The 22,493-nt window shown below is 41.5% G+C and overlaps 1 protein-coding gene across 2 annotated transcripts in view; it reads left to right on the forward strand.

Annotated features, from left to right (window-relative positions):
• Nucleotides 1-22,493, forward strand: part of ARID5B (AT-rich interaction domain 5B) — a 582,615-nt gene that overhangs the window by 514,095 nt on the left and 46,027 nt on the right. For both annotated transcript variants that reach the window (XM_078642686.1, XM_078642687.1), the window contains one exon: nucleotides 16,609-16,807. In XM_078642686.1, the coding sequence (XP_078498812.1) occupies nucleotides 16,609-16,807 (199 nt within the window). The remainder of the gene's footprint in view (nucleotides 1-16,608; nucleotides 16,808-22,493) is intronic.

The following is a 22,493-nucleotide window of genomic DNA, read 5'->3' on the forward strand; positions in this document are numbered from 1 at the left end:
GAAGGACGGGTCCCTCAGACCCATACTGGACCTCAGACCCCTAAATCAGTACATTCTATCAGAACACTTTCATATGCTCACACTGCAGCAGGTTCTCCCGTTGCTCAATCAGGGGGACTTCCTCGCAACCTTGGATCTCAAGGATGCCTATTTCCACATTCCACTGCATCCATCACACAGAAAATAGCTCAGGTTCACCATTCAGGGTCACCATTATCAGTTCAAGGTCCTCCCTTTCGGGGTGACCACTGTGCCCAGGGTGTTCACGAAATGCCTGGCGACGGTGGCGGCGCACCTCCGAAGGCAGAACGTTCACGTTTACCCTTATCTGGACGACTGGCTTGTCCAAGCAAAGTCGGCCCAGCAGTGCGCCGCCAACATGTTCCACACCATTCACCTTCTTCACGATCTGGGATTCTCACTAAATTACCGAAGTCGCACCTTCAGCCAGCCCATGTGCGGCAGTACCTGGGCGCAACTATAAACACTCTGGCAGCCACGGCTCAGCCAAATTCTGTGAGAATCGACAGCATTCAGTCGCTCATCCGGAAGTTCAGACCGCAACACTCGCTTCCAGCGAGAGTGTTCATGCAGTTGATAGGCATGATGGCCTCCTGCATCTTCATAGTCCCGCACGCGAGGCTACATATGCGTCCGCTCCAAGAATGCTTGGCTCATCAGTGGACTCAGGCTCAGGGACAGTTGAACAACCTAGTGTTGGTGACCGGTCGGGCATACAACTCTCTGCATTGGTGGAATCCACACAACCTTTGCAAGGGCCGACCGTTTCAGGAGCCTGTGCCACAGATTACCCTGACGACGGACGCATCCCTCCAGGGATGGGGAGCTCATGTACTCCACTACACGGTGCAGGGACTATGGACTACGCAGCAGAAGAAGATGCACATCAACTACCTAGAACTGATGGCAATCTTCATGGCATTGAAGTCTTTCAAAGTACATCTGTGCAACAAAGTCGTGTTGATCCGGACGGACAACATGACGGCCATGTACTACATTCAAAAGCAGGGAGGAACACACTCCCCACAGTTGTCTCATCTGGCTCAGAGCATGTGGAAGTGGGCCATTCAGAGGAACATCTTCCTCATGGCGGAACACCTCCCGGGCAAGGACAATCAGATGGCGGATCTGCTCAGCAAATACAGCCACCAAATGCACGAGTGGGAGATACACCCTTCGGTACTCCGCCCGTACTTCCAACGGTGGGGTCATCCAGAGATAGACCTGTTTGCCACAAAGGAAAACACAAAATGCCAACGCTTTGCCGCCAGGTTTCCTCACCTACAGTCGCAGGGCAATGCGATATGGATGAACTGGTCAGGCAGATTTGCATACGCTTTTCCCCCAGCACCTCTGATACCGCTGGTGGCACGAAAGCTAAAGCAACACTCGATGACGCTCATCCTGGTTGCTCCAACCATGGTACACCACGTTTCTAGAACTCTCCGTGGTACCGCATCAAAGGCTGCACCTCACGCCCAAGCTTTTGACGCAGAGCCATGGCGACATTCAGCATCCAGATCCGCAACAGCTCAACCTGGCGATCTGGCTCCTGAAGTCTTAGAGTTTGGCTACCTTGACTTGCCTCCTGAATGCATGGATATCATACGGGAGGCAAGGAAGCCCACTACCAGAGCTTGCTATGCAGCAAAATGGAAGCGGTTTGTCATTTACTGTACTGAACACGACATCAACCCGCTAGATGCATCCACTCCCAACATCATCTGTTATTTGTTACATCTTTACAAATGCAATCTAGCATACGCTTCCATCAGGATACACTTATCCGCCATAGCGGCTTATCTCCAAAACAGGCAGCATCTCTCCGTTTTCAGAGTGCCAGCCATTAAAGCCTTCCTAGAAGGCCTGAAGCGGGTCATCCCTCCCAGGACCCCGCCGGCTCCTGTATGGAACCTCAATGTGGTCCTCACCAGGTTGATGGGCCCACCTTTTGAGCCTCTACGTTCATGTGAGATTCAGTTCTAAACATGGAAGGTGGCTTTTCTCATTGCCATTACGTCTCTACGACGTGTTAGTGAGCTACAGGCTCTCACTGTACAAGGACCATTCATTCAAATTCACTCCAACAGGGTGGTGCTGCGCACTAACCCTAAATTTCTTCCTAAAGTGGTTTCGCAGTTCCATGTCAATCAGACCATTGAACTGCCCGCGTTCTTTCCAAACCCAGAAACGGTAGCCGAAAGAATGCTCCACACTCTTGATGTCAAACGAGCTTTGATGTACTACATCGATAGGACCAAAGACTTTAGGAAGACACAACAACTCTTTGTTGCCTTTTCAGCCCAGCACAAAGGTAACCCCATTTCCAAAGCAGGTATAGCCAGGTGGATCGTTAAGTGTATTCAGATTTGCTATCACAAGGCGAAGCGCACTTTAACGGTCCCCCCCAGAGCCCACTCCACCCGCAAGTTAGGGGCCTCCATGGCTTTCCTTGGTAATATCCCTTTGGAAGATATTTGTAGAGCAGCCACATGGTCTACACCACACACATTTACTAAACACTTCTGTGTAGATGTGCACTCCAAGCAGCTGTGGGGCAGGCTGTTCTTAAGACACTTTTTCAGACGTCTGCAGCTGGCACAGGCGGCCGCCGTTAATGGAGGGACTGCTATTTATTCTATGCTATAGATATGAATTCAGCAGCCCACATGCCTCGAACTGAATATGCTACTTACCAGTATGCATCTGTTCTTGGCATGTAGGGCTGCTGACATTCATATCGCCCGCCCTCCTCCCCGGCGCCTGTAGCGGCTGCAGGCTTTACACTTACTCTTAGCATGCTCATCGCTCACACTGTTACACTCCATCTTCGCCACAATGGCTAAAAACAATCTGGGGATGGAGTCGATGCCCATGCGCACTGTAGTCCAGGGGAGGAGCCACCCATCTCGTGATACTTCGAAGACTCTTCCAGGACAACAATGTGCAATCATCCGGACTCAACCATAAGCGGCGATCTATGCTATAGATATGAATGTCAGCAGCCCTACATGCCAAGAACAGATGCATACTGGTAAGTAGCATATTCAATATATACATATATACACATCCAGTCCCACTCCTGCTCCTATCCCCGCCTGGAGCCTTCGTAAGCAGGCACAGACACAACTGGAACCAAATAATATATTTTATTAAGCATGTGTCGTTTTAGGCTCAATCTTTTACCTAACATTTTAGCCTTTCCTTCTGGTTTTACCACAACGATTGAGCAGAAGGGTGCCTGCGGCTGCGACAATAGGTCTCCGCAGGACACCCTTCATTTTGTACTTTTATGTTCATTTTATCAATTGCCTAGGCGCCGATTCTTGGTCAATATTCTGAGAAAACAGAAATTACGTCACGCGAAAGCTGCCCTGCTATTCCTACAGAAAGCAAATGATATATACACCTTGTGTGCCATCTCAAGTTTTTTTTAAAGTAGCGGTTAGACTGAGAAACATCAGAAACTGATCTAACTGTGAATTTGAACTAATGCCCACCTCTATTTCTGATTCATATGTCCCGCTGCTGGGGCTTAATTTTATCTAATTTTATCTAACTGTTTTTAAATACTATCGTAAAGTTCAGAAATGTAGTTTAATGATGTTTTAGCGGTATTGTCAAACTGTATTGATATTATGTATTTTTATGATGATTTTTAATTGTCGAAATAAAAACTAACTGAACTGAAGCAGGAAAAACGCCACCTTGCTCATATATATATATATGTGCATGTAAGATTGGTATTTCACTGCTTTGACCATAGCCCGAATGTAAACCGCTAAGTCTGTTGTCTATTTCCTTTGGTATGACGATAATACCATGTGACTATATATTACATGTCATTCAGTTTGCTCGTTCTCGTGAAAAAGCAGGTTTACCTGCGAAACGCGTCGAGACAAGCCGTTTGTTAATTAAAAGTACGCTTTGCAAACTCGAAGTGGCCCGGACTTCTTTCTTTTCTACGTGCTAGAGTGTTTGGTTGGAACATTTGTGAGTCGCTACCCCGTCTGAGTCCCGCCACTGAAAGCGGCAAGGATCCGAAGCGAACTTGTGTTGTTATATATATATGCTGTGTTAAATTTGGGATTATCGTACTGCCCTCCATGCAACTTGAACTATGCGGATATACGCATGGATATATATCGATTTACACGCAAGCTTAAACTTAAAAAGTTTTTTGAAGTACATCTCGAAAAAAGTATTACATCTGAGACACTATTACATCCCGTCCCTACCAGCAGTCAGAGTCAGGCTACCTTTGATACTCTTTGGGATCTTCAAAATGAGGCAACCTTGGATACCACAGGGGAGGTGCCATTGGATTCAACAGGTCAACATGTTACTCCATTCAAACCTAAATCCACTTTTCAACCGATCATGGTTCGTGACAATCTGGATATATTCCAGGAGAGCGTGGTACGTGATATGAAACAACTTTACATCACAACCAACAAAAAGAAATTCTACATTTCTAAACAAAACCGATGTTATCAACAACTGATCACCAAACTACAAAAGGATCATAACATCATTGTAAAACAGGCCGATAAGGGCGGAAACGTGGTCCTTTGGCCAAGGGAAATGTATCTCCAACAAGCGGAATTGCAACTAAATGATACCTTTTGTTACCGCAGAAGTAATATCCAGATTGTAAAGAATACGTGGATTGAACAACATCAGAAACTTCAAGTTTGGAGAAGTGGTGGATTACTCACTCATGATGAATTCAGATACTTAAAGAAAGATCATCCTGTTATTCCCTCATTTTATTTGATCCCAAAGATTCATAAAGATTTTGATTTACCACCTGGTCGTCCGATCATTTCGGCCATTGACAGTTCTTTGGAGCATGTTTCTAAATACATTGACTTCTTTTTACAAAGCCATGTCAAACATCTAAAATCCTATGTAAGGGACTCTTTTGAATTTCTAGAGAAAATTGATCATTTTATCTGGGAAGAGAACATGGTATTACTAACACTGGATGTTTCCTCCCTTTATACCTCGATCAGACATCATGATGGACTAAAGGCCTTGGACTATTATCTCAATAAGGATGTACTGCAACCGACGGCACATAACAAAATGCTGGTAGAGATGACCAGAATGTGCCTGGAACAAAACTTTTTTATCTTCAATGGCGTAATCTACCATCAGGTTAGAGGTGTGGCGATGGGGGCCTGCTTCTCACCTAGCTACGCGTGTTTACACGTGGGGCTATGGGAGGAGCAGGTCCTGGTCGGCCAACACCACAATATTGTTTCCACCAACATTGCTTTATATTTACGTTACATTGACGATATTTTTCCAATTTGGAGGGGCAGTCATGAAAGTGCAAAGGCTTTTGTTGATTTAATTAATGTGAATAACGTTAATTTGAATTTTACTTCCAACATGAGTTCTGATTGTATTTGTTTTTTGGATGTTGAAGTTTATGTGACAGGTACCACCTTAAACACGAGATTATACAGGAAGCCCAGTGCAGGGAACACTGTTCTGCATTCCAACAGCCAGCATCCGGCTCCTTTGATTCGAAGCATTCCATTTGGAGAAATGCTCCGAATAAAAAGAATTTGTAGCACAGATGCCGATTGTGCGGCTGCGCAAGAGGCATGTAGATTACGTTTCCTTGCCAGAGGCTATTCGCCTGAAATTCTCAGCAAGGCGATCAGGCGTTCTAATTCAATTAGCAGACAGGAGGCATTGGTTACTAGAAATAGTAACACTAACCCTGACACAGGTCTATCAGAGAAGGTCCAGACTGGTTCCCCACGCGTAATTTTAACATACAATCGTCAGCATGGGGCGCTTAGAAAAATTCTGAATGCCAACTGGAATTTGGTCCGAAGTGATCCAGTGATTGGTCACAAAATGGATCCTAAGCCAGTTTTAACATACAGGAAGTCTCCTTCAATGTCCAAAGCTCTAGTCAGCAACACCTTAGAGCCCAAAGCCTCCACCACTTGGTTGGCTTTAACCGCATGCGTGCGGGCGGAATTCCGCTCGCACGCTGAGATATGCGAAAGCGCATGTTATGTGACGAGCTGGGCTCGTCATCAGCGTAGCAGGAGGCTACCTCATGACGAGCCCAGCTCGTCATCAGCGTCGAAGGGGTTAAAGAAGGGTTTTAAAGCGTGTCCACACTATAAAGGACGCACTTTCAAAGTCCCTTCCATGACCATCCTACTGCTATTTCCAAGTGGCTCACCTGCAAAACTGATTATGTAATCTATGTGTTGGAGTGTCCATGTGGGCTCCAATATGTGGGCAGTACCAAACTGCCCGCCCACAAACGAATACTCCAACACATACGTGCTATAACTGGACATGATCAGAACTACCCGGTTGCCAGGCACTTTCAAGAAAAACATGGTGGCATACCTGATAGGCTCCAATTTTTTCTAATTGATTGTGTCGAAATCTCAAGAAGAGGAGGTGACCGTGAGGCCAAACTCCGTCTTCTTGAGACTAGATACATCTTGGAGCTTAACACAAAAAATCCCAATGGTCTTAATGACAGAGAGGATCTTTATACCTGTCTTTAGTACCACTTAGTATGCCTATAAGTCCTGTCCGGATAGTTCTTTATATGTATATATACAATTCTTTAATATCCTTTTGGGTTACCCCCAACCAGTTCCCGTCCTGCATGGATTTTTGTATATAATGATGATGAAATGAACTCTCATGAGTAACTGATTTTAACTTGTATGTTAGGAATTATCTGTTGATATTTTCAGCACTTTATTGAAACTAATTGCACAATCACTATTTGCACTTTAATTGTTTTTGGCAGACATTGTGACTTGCCCACTTGGGCTCTATTTAGTAATGTATGACTTATGGTGTCATGAATTTGGACTATAGTTGCTGCTTTAAAATTGTATGGATCGACTTCATTACCACACAAATCAAGTATATTGGAACAAAAGCTACGGCTTGTGTACATAGATGAAAACTTTTTTATCATGTATAGATTGTCAATATATTTTTCTCCTTAGATGGGAGTCATGGACAATTGTGTGTATTCATCAAAGTATATAATTTTGAACATAATATTTTCAAGACAACATTTTTGTGATGTTTGTGTAAAAAAATGCGCATATAATGTATTTTCGATCGTATTATGGCAGCATTTTACAAACCAGTATTTTTTCCATTTTCATGCCAGATAATTATGCACTGTCACTTTAAAAGTTCTGCTGGCTCCTAAGCAGTTTGTCATGTGATTAAGCCTTCTCGAAGGCGAAACGCGTCATGGCGGCAGCGCTGGCTTTTATGGATTAAATCACCTTGCACCAGCACTTTTGGGTCGACTCTTTGTTGCTTTGAACTAGCGTGGTATCCCGTGTGATGTCCTGCAAGCGGCAAGTTTCTCCATATATATATATATATATATATATATATATATATATATATATATATTATATATATACACACACACAGTTATATATGAGCCTTAAAAGGATAGGGGCACAATGTTTAGTACAATAACTAATGCTAAAACACAATATCATTTAAAGAGGAAGCATTCCCAAACCAGTAAATACAAAAGGGCGTGGAATCCTTGTAGTCTGACACCAAGGATCCCAAATATGGATTTGTTGAAAAGGAATGTCTGCCACTAAGGTAACATTTGTATCCATATGTATAAGTTGTTCAAAGATGTATATATGATTAATTAATTCAAGGCTTTCCCTATTAGGGCAAGCACTCTGAGGAAATGCCTTGAGCTGTTTTTATAGTGGATTCACGGTCAGTAATGCTATCTACAGTGGCCCCACTATATTAATGTGTGCACATGTTTGCAAAATGTGCACAGTTTGAGGCTCTTAATATTGCTCCCAGATTTCTCCCTGATTATATGCAAATGCACAAGCATAAAAGCAGAATTATTGATTGTTTGATTTGAAAATAAAATACACAAAACAATTTACTTGAAACTCGTTTTGCATTGTTCATACAGTGTGTTTGATGCATGCCAATATTTTTTGTATATAAAAGATTTACAATGGAGAGTCATTGCAAAATAATTATTTGCAACATTATGTGTTACTACATGAAATTAAATTAGGACTCTGATTCCAAAAGGTCACTAAAGTGCACCCAGGGTTGTATTTCGTAACATTGGTGCATACATATGACTTTTCAGGAATTCACAAGTGCCTGGAATTAATAGTTCTAGCTAATGTTTGTGAGTTCCATTTTTGCATAAGTAGATACATAGTTATACTTAGGGGTGAAAATCTGGTCAGCAATTACAAACTCTATACACCTTCTTTCATTCCCACCCTCTAAAATGTTTTACTCCTGCTATTGTCAGAAGTACATTTCCAACCTTTTAAATGTGGGAAGAGATTTGAGGTGAGTTGGGGAATATCATTAAATATATTAGTTTGTGGTGTATACAGGCTCTCAAGGCATCGTAACCCTTGGAACTACTGTTTCCCATTACAACCTTTGTATGTAGGTTTTTGGAAATGTGCCATAATCAGAGGCTTGCCGGAATCGATAGCCTGATATTACATGACCCCTAACATAATCAAAGAGGCTTTTATCAGAGCTGTGATACTAGAACAGTAATTGGTCACCTCACTGCTTGGCACCAAAGGGGTCAACTAGACTTCTGAAGGCTCATGTCACTTTTAAAAGTAGATACTTTATAAAATTCTTCAAACCTGATAACACTGTATTCATTGTTGTGTAACTGGTACTTCTAAACGTTATTTAATAAGTAATCTGACCTTTACGATCATTTATATCCAGGGCCGGACTGGCCGTAGCGGGCACCGGGCAATCCCATGGTGCGCCGCACGGGTTGGGGCCGGTTTTGGGCCCCTGGTGGCCGTTTTTCTTACAGGGCCGTTTTTGCAACATAGCTGCAAAATCGTCCCTGTAACAAAATCTGGCAAAGAGCTCGGCCGCACCCCCAACCCACGGGAAAGGGGGCTGGCCGAGTACTTTGTCAGGGCCTGTTTTGGTTTCCAGTCCGGCCCTGTTTATATCATTTAAACTACAGCTGCAAACTCATAGATGAGCATTACATTTGGTGTTTGAGTTATGATTTCCATTTTGGGTTTTCAGCTTATGAATTGCAAGGCTAATCCAACATTTCTGCATTTAAATTTGTAGCAATAAAAATATGTTGACTGTGTTTGTAAGTAAATTTCAGAGGGCAGGGCTTACTTCATAGTCTGCGGGTTCCAGCTGAGTTGGCAGACATTGTCAAATTAAAGAGCATTCGGAGCTTTATTTTAACTGAGAGCTCAGGCATGTATGTGTGTGTGTGTGTGTGTGTGTGTATGTGTGTATATATATAATATATATGTGTATATATATATATATATATATATATGTCCAAAAACCTCACTTCCAAGAAACGAGCAGAGGACACAGCGGGGAATCTTTCAGCGGTCATTTATTCACCATAGTAAATTACGCATAATGCATTTCGGCGTGGGCCTTCATCAGATGCCAGGTTACTCTGGGATACTCTCTCCCTCCTTTAAGTATCTAAAAGCACTCCCATTGGTTGGAGTGAAGCAGGCTCCGTTCTTGATTATCAACAGCTGTGGTCCAGCTCATCAAGGACTACATTTCCCAGCTTACATCATTCGGGTAAGTGTCAATAGCGGAGCTGTATTGTGCTCATGTGAGCGCTGCTGTGCATGACTGAAGGGGGAGATGGCTAGTGGTAGCCGAGTGAATCCCGCATTGCAGGTGTTGATTGCCGCCTCAAGTCCCCAACGCCTCCACCATAAGTCCAGCACCAAACCGGGCCGTGTCACGGAGATATGGTGATCCCGCGTCCCCGTGCAGTCACGGACTGCTAGCTGCAGCGGCCACTGGTCAGGTCTCTCCCCATGGTGGGCTTGCAAACATCCAATACCTTGGACAAAAAAACACAGAGATGCCAATAGTTTTTTGCAAGCCACTTGCAAAGCGGGTCCTCTGTAAACGCGCTACTGGCCAGCAACGTAGAAAATGTCCAAAAACCTCACTTCCAAGAAACGAGCAGAGGACACAGCGGGGAATCTTTCAGCAGTCATTTATTCACCATAGTAAATTACGTCACAATGCATTTCGGCGTGGGCCTTCATCAGATGCCAGGTTACTCTGGGACATACTCGCTCCCTCCTTTAAGTATCTAAAAGCACTCCCATTGGTTGGAGTGAAGCAGGCTCCGTTCTTGATTATCAACAGCTGTGGTCCGGCTTCAAAGGTTTTTTAAATGCTAATTACTAACTATATAAGGCCTGAAACCTATGGTTTTTTCATTGAATTCGCAAGGTTTTTTAAATGCCAATTCTATTAGCGGATAACGTTTATATATTCAAACGTTTTTTTAATGCTAAATCCTAACTATATAAGGCCTGAAACCTATGTTTTTTTAGTGAATTACAAAGGTTTTTTAAATGCTAATTCCTAACTATATAAGGCCTGAAACCTATGGTTTTTTCATTGAATTCGCAAGGTTTTTTAAATGCTAATTCTATTAGCGGATAACGTTTATATATTCAAACGTTTTTTTAATGCTAATTCCTAACTATATAAGGCCTGAAACCTATGGTTTTTTCAGTGAATTTCAAGGGTTTTTAAATGCTAATTCCTAACTATACAAGGCCTTAAACCTATAGTTTTTTCAGTGAATTTGCAAGGTTTTTTAAATGCTAATTCTATTAGCGGATAATGTTTATATATTCAAACGTTTTTTTAATGCTAATTCCTAACTATATAAGGCCTGAAACCTATGGTTTTTTTCAGTGAATTTCAAAGGTTTTTTAAATGCTAATTCCTAACTATATAAGGCCTTAAACCTATAGTTTTTTTTAGTGAATTTGCAAGGTTTTTTAAATGCTAATTATATTAGCAGATAACGTTTAAATATATTAATATCCTAGTGGGACCACCTGAGCAGCCCTAGGGGGTCAGAGGGTTTCTACCCTGCCCCCTTTTTGTGTTCTACACGTTTGTTTTTCTGCTTTCTTGTGCCTCAGTCTACTGAGGCCCAAGATGATGCCAACACTTCCTTGTTAGAAGTGTTGACAGCCAATGAGCATGCAGCTTTCTCGGGAAGGCATGCTGATTGGCTGTCACTGTCTGTCAACACTAGCACAAGATGGATGCCAACACTTCCTGGTTAGAAGTGACAGCCAATGAGCATGCAGCTTTCTCGGGAAGGCATGCCGATTGGCTGCCACTGTCTGTCAACACTCCAAACCAGGAAGTGTTGGCAGCCATCTTGTGCCTCGGTAGAACCAAGGCACAAGAAAGCAGTGAAACAAAGGTGTGAAACTCGCAAAGGGGCCAGGGTAGAAGCACCCTGACCCCCTAGGCCTGCTCAGGGGGTCCCACAAGGTCCCTCCAGGCCCAAAAAAATATATATTTCTTTTTAGAAAGCCGCGGGGTACGCGTACCGTGCGCGTACAGTATGCGTACGGTACGCGTACTTTTTTTTAATTTTTTTTATTTATTTGTTTGCCTTGGTGGTCCTTGTGGGACCCCCTGAGCAGGCCTAGGGGGTCAGGGTGCTTCTACCCTGCCCCCTTTTTGAGTTCTGCTCATTTGTTTTTCTGCTTTCCTGTACCTCACTCTACCGAGGCACAAGATGGCTGCCCACAATTTCTGTTTAGGAGTGTTGATAGACAGTGGCAGCCAATCAGCATGCAGCTCGTGCACGTAGGGGTACACGCACGTATGCATACCTTACGCGTACGTACGCGTACGGTACGCGTACGGGTAAGCTTATGGGTAAGTGTACGGTGAGCTCATATAGATATATATGTGTTTTTGAAGTTAATTCTCATAAAAACCACTAGAGCAATTTTTACCAAATATAGAAAAGGCACTTCTGCGTACCAGTCCCTACAATTTTGCCAAGTTTAATGTAATTCCGTTCAGCGGTTCGGGCTGTAGCCTAGTCAGAACGTCCTATGGAAATTAACATGGGGAAAACACGTTTTGGGATCCCCCTTTTTTGTCAGCCCCCACTTCACGAATCCCCCCGAAACTTTCAGGGAAGGAGCGCAGCGGAGCTGGCCAAAATTTTGGAAAATTACACGCAAATTCCTCAACAGGCGCCAAAGTTATTCCCAATAGAATGTTGCGGATTTCCTATGGTAGCTAGGTCCTAACTATATATACCTACTGGCAATCGCCAGTAGGTAATACATATATATACACATATATATTCACCCGGACAGAGTGTAAGAGTATGATTCTAAGCACAGCTACCCAAAGGTGCTTGGGTTATCACAATGAACACTTAATAGAGTGCTAGGTCAACTCCAGGTATCCAACAGATCTGGATCGATTACCTCACCCACTTATTTTTTGTTGCATGCTTCATCATCAGTAACCTTATCTACACCAAGGTAGGTAAATCCCACCTTGGTGGACTCAATCAATGTGCAGGAGTACAGATCAAATTAACTGGATAGTTGCAGGGAATCCAGGTAACTTAAAAATATCTTGGGGTGGACCCCTTTGGGAATTTCTATTTTATTAACAGAGTACCCCAGATATGAATAAAAAGGTAATGTGTGAATGTTTGATGGAATATAATGAACCGTATATCTACGTATATCTTGCCTACATGTTTTGGCTTTTCCGGGTGATCATACGGGTCAGCAGCCTTTGTCAGGGATACACTTTGCTAAAGGAATTTTTCAGTAGTTTTAAAAGCTAAATTCCTTTTAGATACAAAGGAACTTATCAATATTTTAAAGACACTTAATAGGTATCCCAGTTATTGGTTTAAAAGTATCCCTAAGCTTATTAATCGAAATATTTTTCAGGATTTGCAGGATTGCTAAATAATGTTTTTATGATGCCCCTGATATAAGCCTTTGGATACAGGATAGTGAAGAAAAGTGGATGGGCGGGGTTTTAATAAATCTGGAACGGTCTGTGATTATTAATTAATTCCCCATCCATCTATGTTTTTCACTATCCCCACAGAATCCAAAGCAGTAATACCAGACATTGTCAATAAGAAACATTGTACAAATATGTTTTTTAATTAAATTAGTTGTCACATTTTTGCTTGTAAACATATAATCCATCTGAGTTTAGAATCAGGTGCAAGTTGGTAAAATATTTATTCTCTAGCGCAAGGATTGAAAATATTCCAATAATCAGCACGTGTTTCTGTCTTCAACTGCACATTAAATGCTTTTTGAGTTTCATTAAATTTATAATATCATAAAAATCCTAGATATACCATTATATCTATATGTGATTAAAATATATTCTATAAACACATTTGCAAAATGGCATCAATAATTTTAACAATTTTCCCTGAATGTTTGTTAAAAAATTAAGCATCCTTTACTAAAATACATTTGGATTTCCCAAAAATAAATAGGCATTTTAGGCATCTTTCTCTTTATCTGTTGTATTAAAAAACTGGTTTGCTCCTTTAACAAAAATTGTCAATCCAGTGATGTGTGTTAATGTCTGGCATTTGCAGTGACATAGTAGATGATGTATTGCTAGCTCTACAGGTCTTCATAATATATCAAGAAATAGAGGGTTAACATTTAGGGCCTCATTACAATGTCGATGGGACCAACACCGAAGTGTCGTCGGTGTGGGTTCCTCCGACATCTATGTCCGTGGTCACTCAGCCGTATTGTGATGAGGACGGTCGGACTGCATTGCTCGAGAGACCGACCAACAACTTCCGATGGGCTCAAGGAGCCAGTCAGGCGGTCGGCCAGATCGCATTCCCCACAATGGAGGCGGTGCCTTCTCAGACACCTCCGTGGGGATTACGTTCCACCTTTTTGTCAGCCATTTCATGTAATTCCTTCCAATGTGAAAAGGCTGGTGGTAAGTTTTTATGGGGGGACCCTAGCTGGGCCCCTGTCCCCCATAGCCCTCAGCTTTGGGACCTGGGGAAAGGCACCTGTGGTGACCCCTAACCATCCCTGCATTGTGTGCCAGGGATATTTTAAAACATGCCTTTTGGCATTGGGGCTTGAATTGCAGGTGTTAGGAAGCATTCAATGAAAATTGCAAAAGAAAGGAAATGTCTGGAGGAAAGAACATTTGTTCTATTTAATGACCATGAAGGCCATTTTTTGCAGCACCATAGTGCATTTTAACGCCCCCTTGTTAACCTGAAAGTTGTCGTTGCTGAAACAATCGTTCTTTATCACGGAGGGACAGCGGGTGACATGTCGTGATTTTTTTGACCGTTAAAGGCCAAGATGAGAACAAGCTCATGCTTCTATTCCGCGTCCATTTTACCTTAGTCATGCCGCTTCCCAGATACAAGAAACATTTCATTCCAGATTTTCTGCTCCTGGCGCGAGGCCTTTGACCAGCTGTGTGAAGTGTATTTATACTGCAGCTGAAGTGCCAATTGCTGAGCTCAGTGAAAAATGACTAAAATTAAATTTTTCCTCTCCCGGTTGATCCCTCAAGGTTGGAAGAGGAAATGTTAGTTAGCCATGGTTACTAATTAGCTCCAGACTAATGAGTTTTAGTACTGTGATGATGCTGTCAATGAAAAATAAAGAGGTGGGACCTTTGTATAAAATTACCATGAAAGGCCGCATGGAAAGAATGTTGAGAGTGATTGATGTGGTCGAGTCCAGCATTGCTGAATTAATGCTCTCACTTCTGTGAAACCGAGAGGGAAATTGCACAATACCTTTTACCACAGGGCTGCAGATAGTATTATTATTTCATTTGTACGCATGAACAGCTGTTCAAACATCTTTTTTTCCCCCTCGTACAGTTTTATTATTTAAAAAAAGGGCCTTTTATTACCTAGGGAAACAAAGTAGATTACGCTTTTTGTTTACACAGCGACGTGAATGTGGTTATATTAACACATTAGCACATGTGAGTTTTTTGCGACCTGCAGCACCCCCTCTTTCTTGCTAAAGCTTAGTCGAAGCATTTTCAAGTACATTTGTGTGAGTTAAAGCACGTTTTGAATCTCTGTAGGTTCAATTTATGCGTGACTGATTTCTGTAGCTGTCAGTTCTTCACGTTTAATTTGTGTATTAGTAACAACTTTGAGTTGTACCAAATTGTAAATATTTCTTGCTCTATACGTGTGTACAGGACAGCATTTTAGTCACAGATGTGATTTATATATGACAGCATCACAGTGTTTGGCTGGTAAGAGAAAACAAATTCGAGTAAATATTCTATTAGCAACAGGAATTGTGTAATGTTAAGTACAAACGGGATTTTGTTCCCATTTTGCATAGCGAGACCTTTTTGTTACATAAACATTAACTCTACTATGACAGTGGGAAACAGGTATTTGGCAGTTCTGTGTTATTTTGGGGAGTCTGTCGAGAGGGAGTCGTTTCTAGTTTTAGCAGCTGTAACATGTTTAAACTGAGTTTGTAATGGGATCTGAAGATGAAATATTCCCTCTGGGCTCTGCTTTGCTTCACTGCTGGCCGGCTGCCAGATCCAGGGCTCGAAAGTATTATTCACGCCTCTTTGCACATACCAAGCCAGAACGTGCTCAGTTAATGAATTTTGCTTAAATACAACATAAATTAGTTTTATGTTATATTACGAAATGTGTTGCATTTTATTAAAACCGATGCTATCAGTCGTCCCAGTGTGTGTTGGATAACCTTGAGGCGCAGTTACTGTAGCGGGCATGTCTAATTTGTGTTTTGTGTGTTAGGATGTGAACCTTCTTATGTTACCAGCATAAATGTGTATTTAAAGTTGTGCTGACAGTCTAAGAATACAAACGCTTTGAATAGGACGTCGTAATCATCTGAGGTATGTTATTTGGAAGCAAAATAGAACTCTCTTTTGAGTCATCTTGTTACATTTCAAAACAACATTGTTTGCTGCATTGAAGTTCTTTTTTTTTTAAGCCAAGCAGTCCTGTTGCAATCCCACAGTGAGTCATTAATCATGTCAACTGCAGTATAAAACCTTTAATCACTGAAGTTGAAACTGAGATTGTAACACAATCCATCTCGCTCCTAATTGAACCGGTTTGTTCCCTTTAAGATTAAGTACTAAATAAGGCAGGGACACAAAAATAGATCAGTAACACTGTACTTTTTTATTTGGTGCTTTATTCAAACACTGGGTGAGTAGACTATTTGGTTTACTGCATTGTCAGACCTTTTTTAATTCATGGTAATATTTGACTTGCCCTTTTTTTTTAATTTCGTGTTCCTCCAGTCGTGGCTATTGTATCAGTGCCAGAAAATATTTCCTTAGCAGTTGAGTGCTTAATCACGTTCTCTCTGCTAAGCACACAAATGCAAGTGATTAGGTTATTTACTCATAGACTTGATAATGTATTTGCTATTTAAAATATTTTACATTGTTAACAGCTTTTAGCATGAATAAAGTGTAGAATGTAATATATTTCAAAGGGCCAACTTGGTAATTCATGTCTTTCCTATTTAGTATCTTAACCTATTATTACACTGATATGTGTCTGTTTGAGACGACGTTTTCGCATGAAACAAATGTTATTTCTTTTACGAAACAAGTGATGCGTTCTGTAATTGTTTGTTGAGCCCAAATTGTGCTGTGATGCAGTTTCATCTGTTTTGTTAAGTTGTTGTGAAATATATGTTTCAGATTAATTCTCCCGTATGAGAGATTTACTAAAGGCGAGGAAGATAAACCCCTGCCCCCAGTAAAGCCTCGAAAGCAAGAACAGGGTGCACAGGATGGGGAAATAAAAACAGAAGAGTCCTCAGCCAAACACATCAGAGTGGATTCCAAGAAGAGCAAGAAAGAAAAAAGTAATGTCCAGAAACCTCAGGACCCCTGTGAGGTGGGTTACGCACATTTGAACTCTTTGTGTATGTTTTATGTCAGCTTGTGTGTACACAGTAATCCGAGTCACATTTTCGGTTTCTCGCTGCTATTGTTCATGTCTAAAGCTTCTAAATGTATTAACTGATAAAACATATAGAATTTGTTACACAAGTTTGAACCAGACTTGCGTCTCTCCATTATTACAGATTCCCACCTACATTTTGGTTGATTTTGCTTCAAAATGTTCTGTTTTCCCCCTCCATGACCTGTAGGAAAACACATCTCCACAATACCTGACAAAGGGGTACTTGGTCCTTGAAAGTATTTCTGATTGGAAAGATTCAAATGTTTTCAAATATTGCTCATGGATTTAAATTCACCAAAATGTCACGAGTAGGCGAAGGGACATCACATGCCATTTGACCTTTACTTTCACTCAAACACACATGCTTACACATACATTCACTCAGGCACAGAACATACATATAAAACAATTTGTTTACTTACCTCAACTGCTAGATAGTGTCAAATTCCAGCTCACTATACTCTGTTTTTATACTACACTGATAGTGAATAATCTGATATTATTCGCTAAATGACGTGCATGGTATTGCTGTGTCAAGCTGAAAGCAGATTGGGAAGGAATAATCGGTTCCTACCCAATAACAAAAGGTTAATTGTTTGTCCACTAAAAATGAACATATTAGTAACCCCCGTTTAAAACGAAACCTGCATTTCTAGCCTCTGCATAGGATAATGAACTCCAGGCTCATTGAGTTTTTGGGCGAAGGGTAGACGCAGCTGAGTATTTGGTATAAGTAAAGTCCCTGCGTATGAAACTAATCCAAAAGATGAGTGAAAGCAAAACAACACAAAGGACCATGCAGCGTAGATCTCTTTCATATATAGTCATTCAAAGACACACGTTAAACATAATACAAAACGGGCGAATGGATCAGATTTCTGTCCACAAGGACTATGCAAGGCCGGGTGTGTCATTTCTCCTATCATCTTCGAAGTGCAGCAGGATTTTGAGTCACTTCAGCCCAAGGCTGGGTTTTACTGCATTCTTTGCAACTGCATGTGTTCCCTGCTTAGCTAAAGGGTTATACTGATACATTCTCATCTCCATGGCTGCCAGATGTGAGTATTGAACCTGAGAAACTTCTTCTGATTACTTTGGCTATAATTTGGACTACTTCTGAAAGAACCAAAGGAATATTGCACTATTTGATGTATCCTCCACTGCGCACTGACACCACCTGAAGCACAGTTTGCAAGTGGGTAAAAGATAAGCAAATTTCACGGCAGAGCTGATGCAGGTGCGTATCAAAAAACAGTACCTTAGTGAAGTCAACTGTCCATTTGGAACCACCCGAAAGCATCCACGGCCTCTGTTACCTACCATCACGAGTGGGGTACCCAGGACATCTATAAGATTAAAACTGGGGGCACAAAAGGGCTAGGAAATTGGTACAAACTCATAACAGGCAGGAGGAGATGCAGACTTTGCACTTTGTGAACTAGGTTCGAGTCCCAGCGCCGGCTCAGCGTTCCTTGATTCTGGGCAAATCACTTCATCTCCCATGCCTAAAAACCCCAACTGAATCTGACCTTATGTTATGTAATCTGATGCTCATTTAAAGCACTCCGATGCCCTTGGGTCCAGTTCGCATTTTATAAACACTGCAAAAAGAAAATTAAGGCGTTGGATAGCAAATCTATGCCCAAAAAGTCACATTGATCACGCTTAAAAAAATGCAATGATTTCTGCTCTCCTTCACCCACCTTCAATTCCTATCCAAACCTGGCATAGGAAAATTGAATTTAAAGCATGACAATGGCAAGAGTAGAAAGAAGGGGTTAAAGATTAGTCTATGGGAAGCTGTAGTCAGAACTGGCTAGCTGGGCAGTGAGTAACTGCTTTAAGGACTTCCCAAATCATGGATGTTGGAGAGGAGTCAAAGCAATAGCCACATAGTTAGGGACGGATTTCATAAAAAGTTTCCTTATGTATTTGTATGCTGATTGGATAAGTGCATTTGTTCATGAGCTGATTCAAGAAAGGAACTTGTGCATGTGTAAAATAGGATGAATATGTGCATATTGATTGCATATGTGCATTGTAAAGCTATCTGACACCTTTGGGTAATGTTCGTGCTATAGAAAATCGCATTAAAATGTTCGCGCTATAGAAAATCGCATTAAATAAATAAATGGAGCCCAAATGCAGACTGCATACTTGGCCACAGCCAAATCATTATATTTGCCCCACTTACATATGGATGAAACCACCGATCTAGTACACACGTCTTTTAAAGTGGGATGAACTGATGCACTTCAGCACATTTTCTGGAAAAAAATGATGCCAGATATTTATTGAGATGCAAGTTAAACTCACATACATTAATTTCTAAATGTTTGTGAATTCCATTAAACAGGTTTTCTTTTTGGGTGGTTACACATTGTTATTACATTCACTTTCTGCCTCCCCTGCATATCCCCATGTTTCCAATAATGGTGAGGGTTCAGACATGCGTCCTGCTTCCATGATCAGGCCTCTATCCTCCTCCATTCGTTACTTGTGCTGACACTGGATTCTAAAAGAAACCCCATTCCACCTCAGGTCAGAACTTATTTTGCCAGACAAGGGATTTTCTGCCCTTCTGCACTCCTTGCCCATTGTAGATTGGGAGTAAAATGCAGTGAAAGTTAGCATGCACATTTACAAGGATAGGTACATCACGTTGAAAATTGTACCTTTAGGGCCCGATTACGATCTCAGTTGTAAAGCCTCCAACCTTAGGTCGAAGTCCTTACAATCGAGACCGTCTGTTTCAATTCCGGCCGGCTGATTACAATACAGCCAGTCAGAATTGAAACCGGCTGGAATTTCCGACTGGTTTCAAACAGGCTCCAGCAGCCCATCAGCCTGTCAGAGACAGGCCCATAATCCAAATGGAAGGCTTTTATTCGTGCTGGATTACAATGCACGGTTTCCAGCAGGGTTTCCAGCTGGCCTTTCTGACATGGAAACCTTGTTGGAACACATGTTTGGTCTGTTTCGGCCTCTGGTTGGGGGACGGGGGGTGCATAGGTGCCCCCTTGTTGAGCCCTGCACTTTATAACAGGCACCTTGAGCTGCCTGCCACAGGGTAGAGGGATGAACACAGAATCCCATTCTTCTAAGGGATCTTGTGTTATGACTGGTTTACGGCTGTAACATGAGCTCCCATAGCGGAATGGGAGTACGCGACCGCATGTGTGTGGTCGCATCATGATTAGGCAGTTAGCACTGCCGACCGGAGGTCGGTCGGTCCTGTTTCTGTGACTGTGCTTTCACCTGACATCGAAATAAGCCCCTCAGTGTCCAAAGTGTAAATGGTGTGTGAATGCTACATCTGGATGGAGCAGAATAGATTGTCCAGGTTACCTTACCTAGCTAGCATTCAGTTCTATAGAAACAAATCACCAATTTGGAAAAACAAATGTAAAATATGTACAAAAATGTTGCACTTACATCTATGTATTTCTTCGAGCTTTTTCCTATTTGTATACATTTTCAGACAACTTCGACATACCACATGTTGTCATATATACAAATCAACGTATAGTACATAATGTTTAATATATGCAAGCATGCATTCATACAGGTGAACAACCTTTATAACGCAACTTTTAGCACGCAGTGCTATTACAACGCAAACTTTAAAACGAAAACCATTACAACGCATTACACTGGGGGGCGCTCTAGGATAGGGAATAGTTTTAATTTACTATCCAACACCTTCCCTAGTGTCCACGAGGACTGGTGTTGGAATAGTAAATTAAACTATTCACTATCCAGCACTCCCCAGTGTAATGGAATGCGTTTTAAAACTTGCGTTGTTACAGCATGCGTGGTAAAAGCATGCGTTGTAACAACGTACATCCTTCATACATCGAGCATTAAAAAATGTGGCTGTGGCTGCGTTGTTTTTCCTCTCGGTAAATAAATTAATGTAAATGGCCATAACGTCCCTGTAACCTTTGTTTTTTTCAGTCCTATATATATATATATATATCGCGCTCCAAATCCTCTCGATTCACAAAGAAGACAACAGCACTCGGGGGCTACTTTTCAACACTGCAGGTTTATTGTTCGCAGGCACTCTCCACAAACGCGTTTCGGCGTGTCGCCTTCGTCAGTGTGGCGATAGCCAGTAGGTATATATAGTTAGGATTGTTTTCCATAGGGAAATTGCAACATTCTATTGGGAATAACTTTGGCGCCGGTTGAGGAATCTTCCTGAAATTCTCCTTAACTTTGCCTCGCGGCGCTCCGGTCCTTCCCTGAAAGTTTGGTGGGGATTCGTCAAGCGGGGGCCGAGATAAAAGGGGGGTCCCAAAACGTGTTTTCCCCATGTTAATTTCCATAGGGCGGTTGGACTCACTTTTAGCCCGAACGGCTGAATGGTTTTCCACCAAACTTGGCAAAATTGTAGGGACTGGTAGCCCGATGTGCCTTTGCTATGTCTCAAGATATGTGCTCCAGTGGTTTTTACGAAAATTAACTTTGAAAAAATATATATTGGGCTATATATATGTTAGAGCCCAAATGTAGCCCAATGTAGCCCAATGTAGCCCAAAGATGGCCACCAGAGACAAAAAAAACAAATGTAGCCCAAATATCAGCCAGATGTAGCCCAACTATAGCCCAATGACAGAATGTCCCAGAGTGTTCTAAAGAACAACTAGAGCGCTAACAGTCTTACTTATGACAAAAGTATGGCACACCTGAAGTCATCTTGATTGGAATAAAGTGTTAACACTTAAAACATTTAATTTGCAAAGGAACAAAATGAGGGGGTTCATTTTGCCATAGAAATTATGATTAGTGCTGAAGAAAGAAAAATTAGGGTACATTTTGAGTGACTTCTCAAATCCTCTTATATTTCATAAAAAAAATTCTGATATGCAGTCTCCCAAGATGGCCACCAGAGACAAAAGAGCCTGTACTTAAAAACTATGTTAGTAAAGCAGGCATTTGAGATTTAAAAAACGTTTTAATATATAAAAACGTTATCCGCTAATAGAATTAGCATTTAAAAAACCTTGCGAATTCAATGAAAAAACCATAGGTTTCAGGCCTTATATAGTTAGGAATTAGAATTTAAAAAACCTTGCGAATTCACTGAAAAAACCATAGGTTTCAGGCCTTATATAGTTAGGAATTAGCATTTACAAAACCTTTGAAATTCACTGAAAAAACCATAGGTTTCAGGCCTTATATAGTTAGGAATTAGCATTTAAAAAACCTTGCAAATTCACTGAAAAAACCATAGGTTTCAGGCCTTATATAGTTAGGAATTAGCATTTAAAAAGCCTTTGAAATTCACTGAAAAAACCATAGGTTTCAGGCCTTATATAGTTAGGAATTAGCATTTAAAAAACCTTGCAAATTCACTGAAAAAACCATAGGTTTCAGGCCTTATATAGTTAGGAATTAGCATTTAAAAAACCTTTGAAATTCACTGAAAAAACCATAGGTTTCAGGAGTTATATAGTTAGGAATTGGCTTTTAAAAAACCTTTGAAATTCACTCAAAAAACTATAAGTTTTAGTGGTGTTATAGTTAGCTGGACATTTTACTCATACAAAACCATTGAAATTGCTCCTATATAGTTAGTTGTACTAACTATATTTCGCGCACCCGCATTCCA

Source organism: Lissotriton helveticus, chromosome 5_1 (assembly GCF_964261635.1).
Source record: "Lissotriton helveticus chromosome 5_1, aLisHel1.1, whole genome shotgun sequence".
NCBI classification, from domain to species: Eukaryota; Metazoa; Chordata; class Amphibia; order Caudata; family Salamandridae; genus Lissotriton; species Lissotriton helveticus.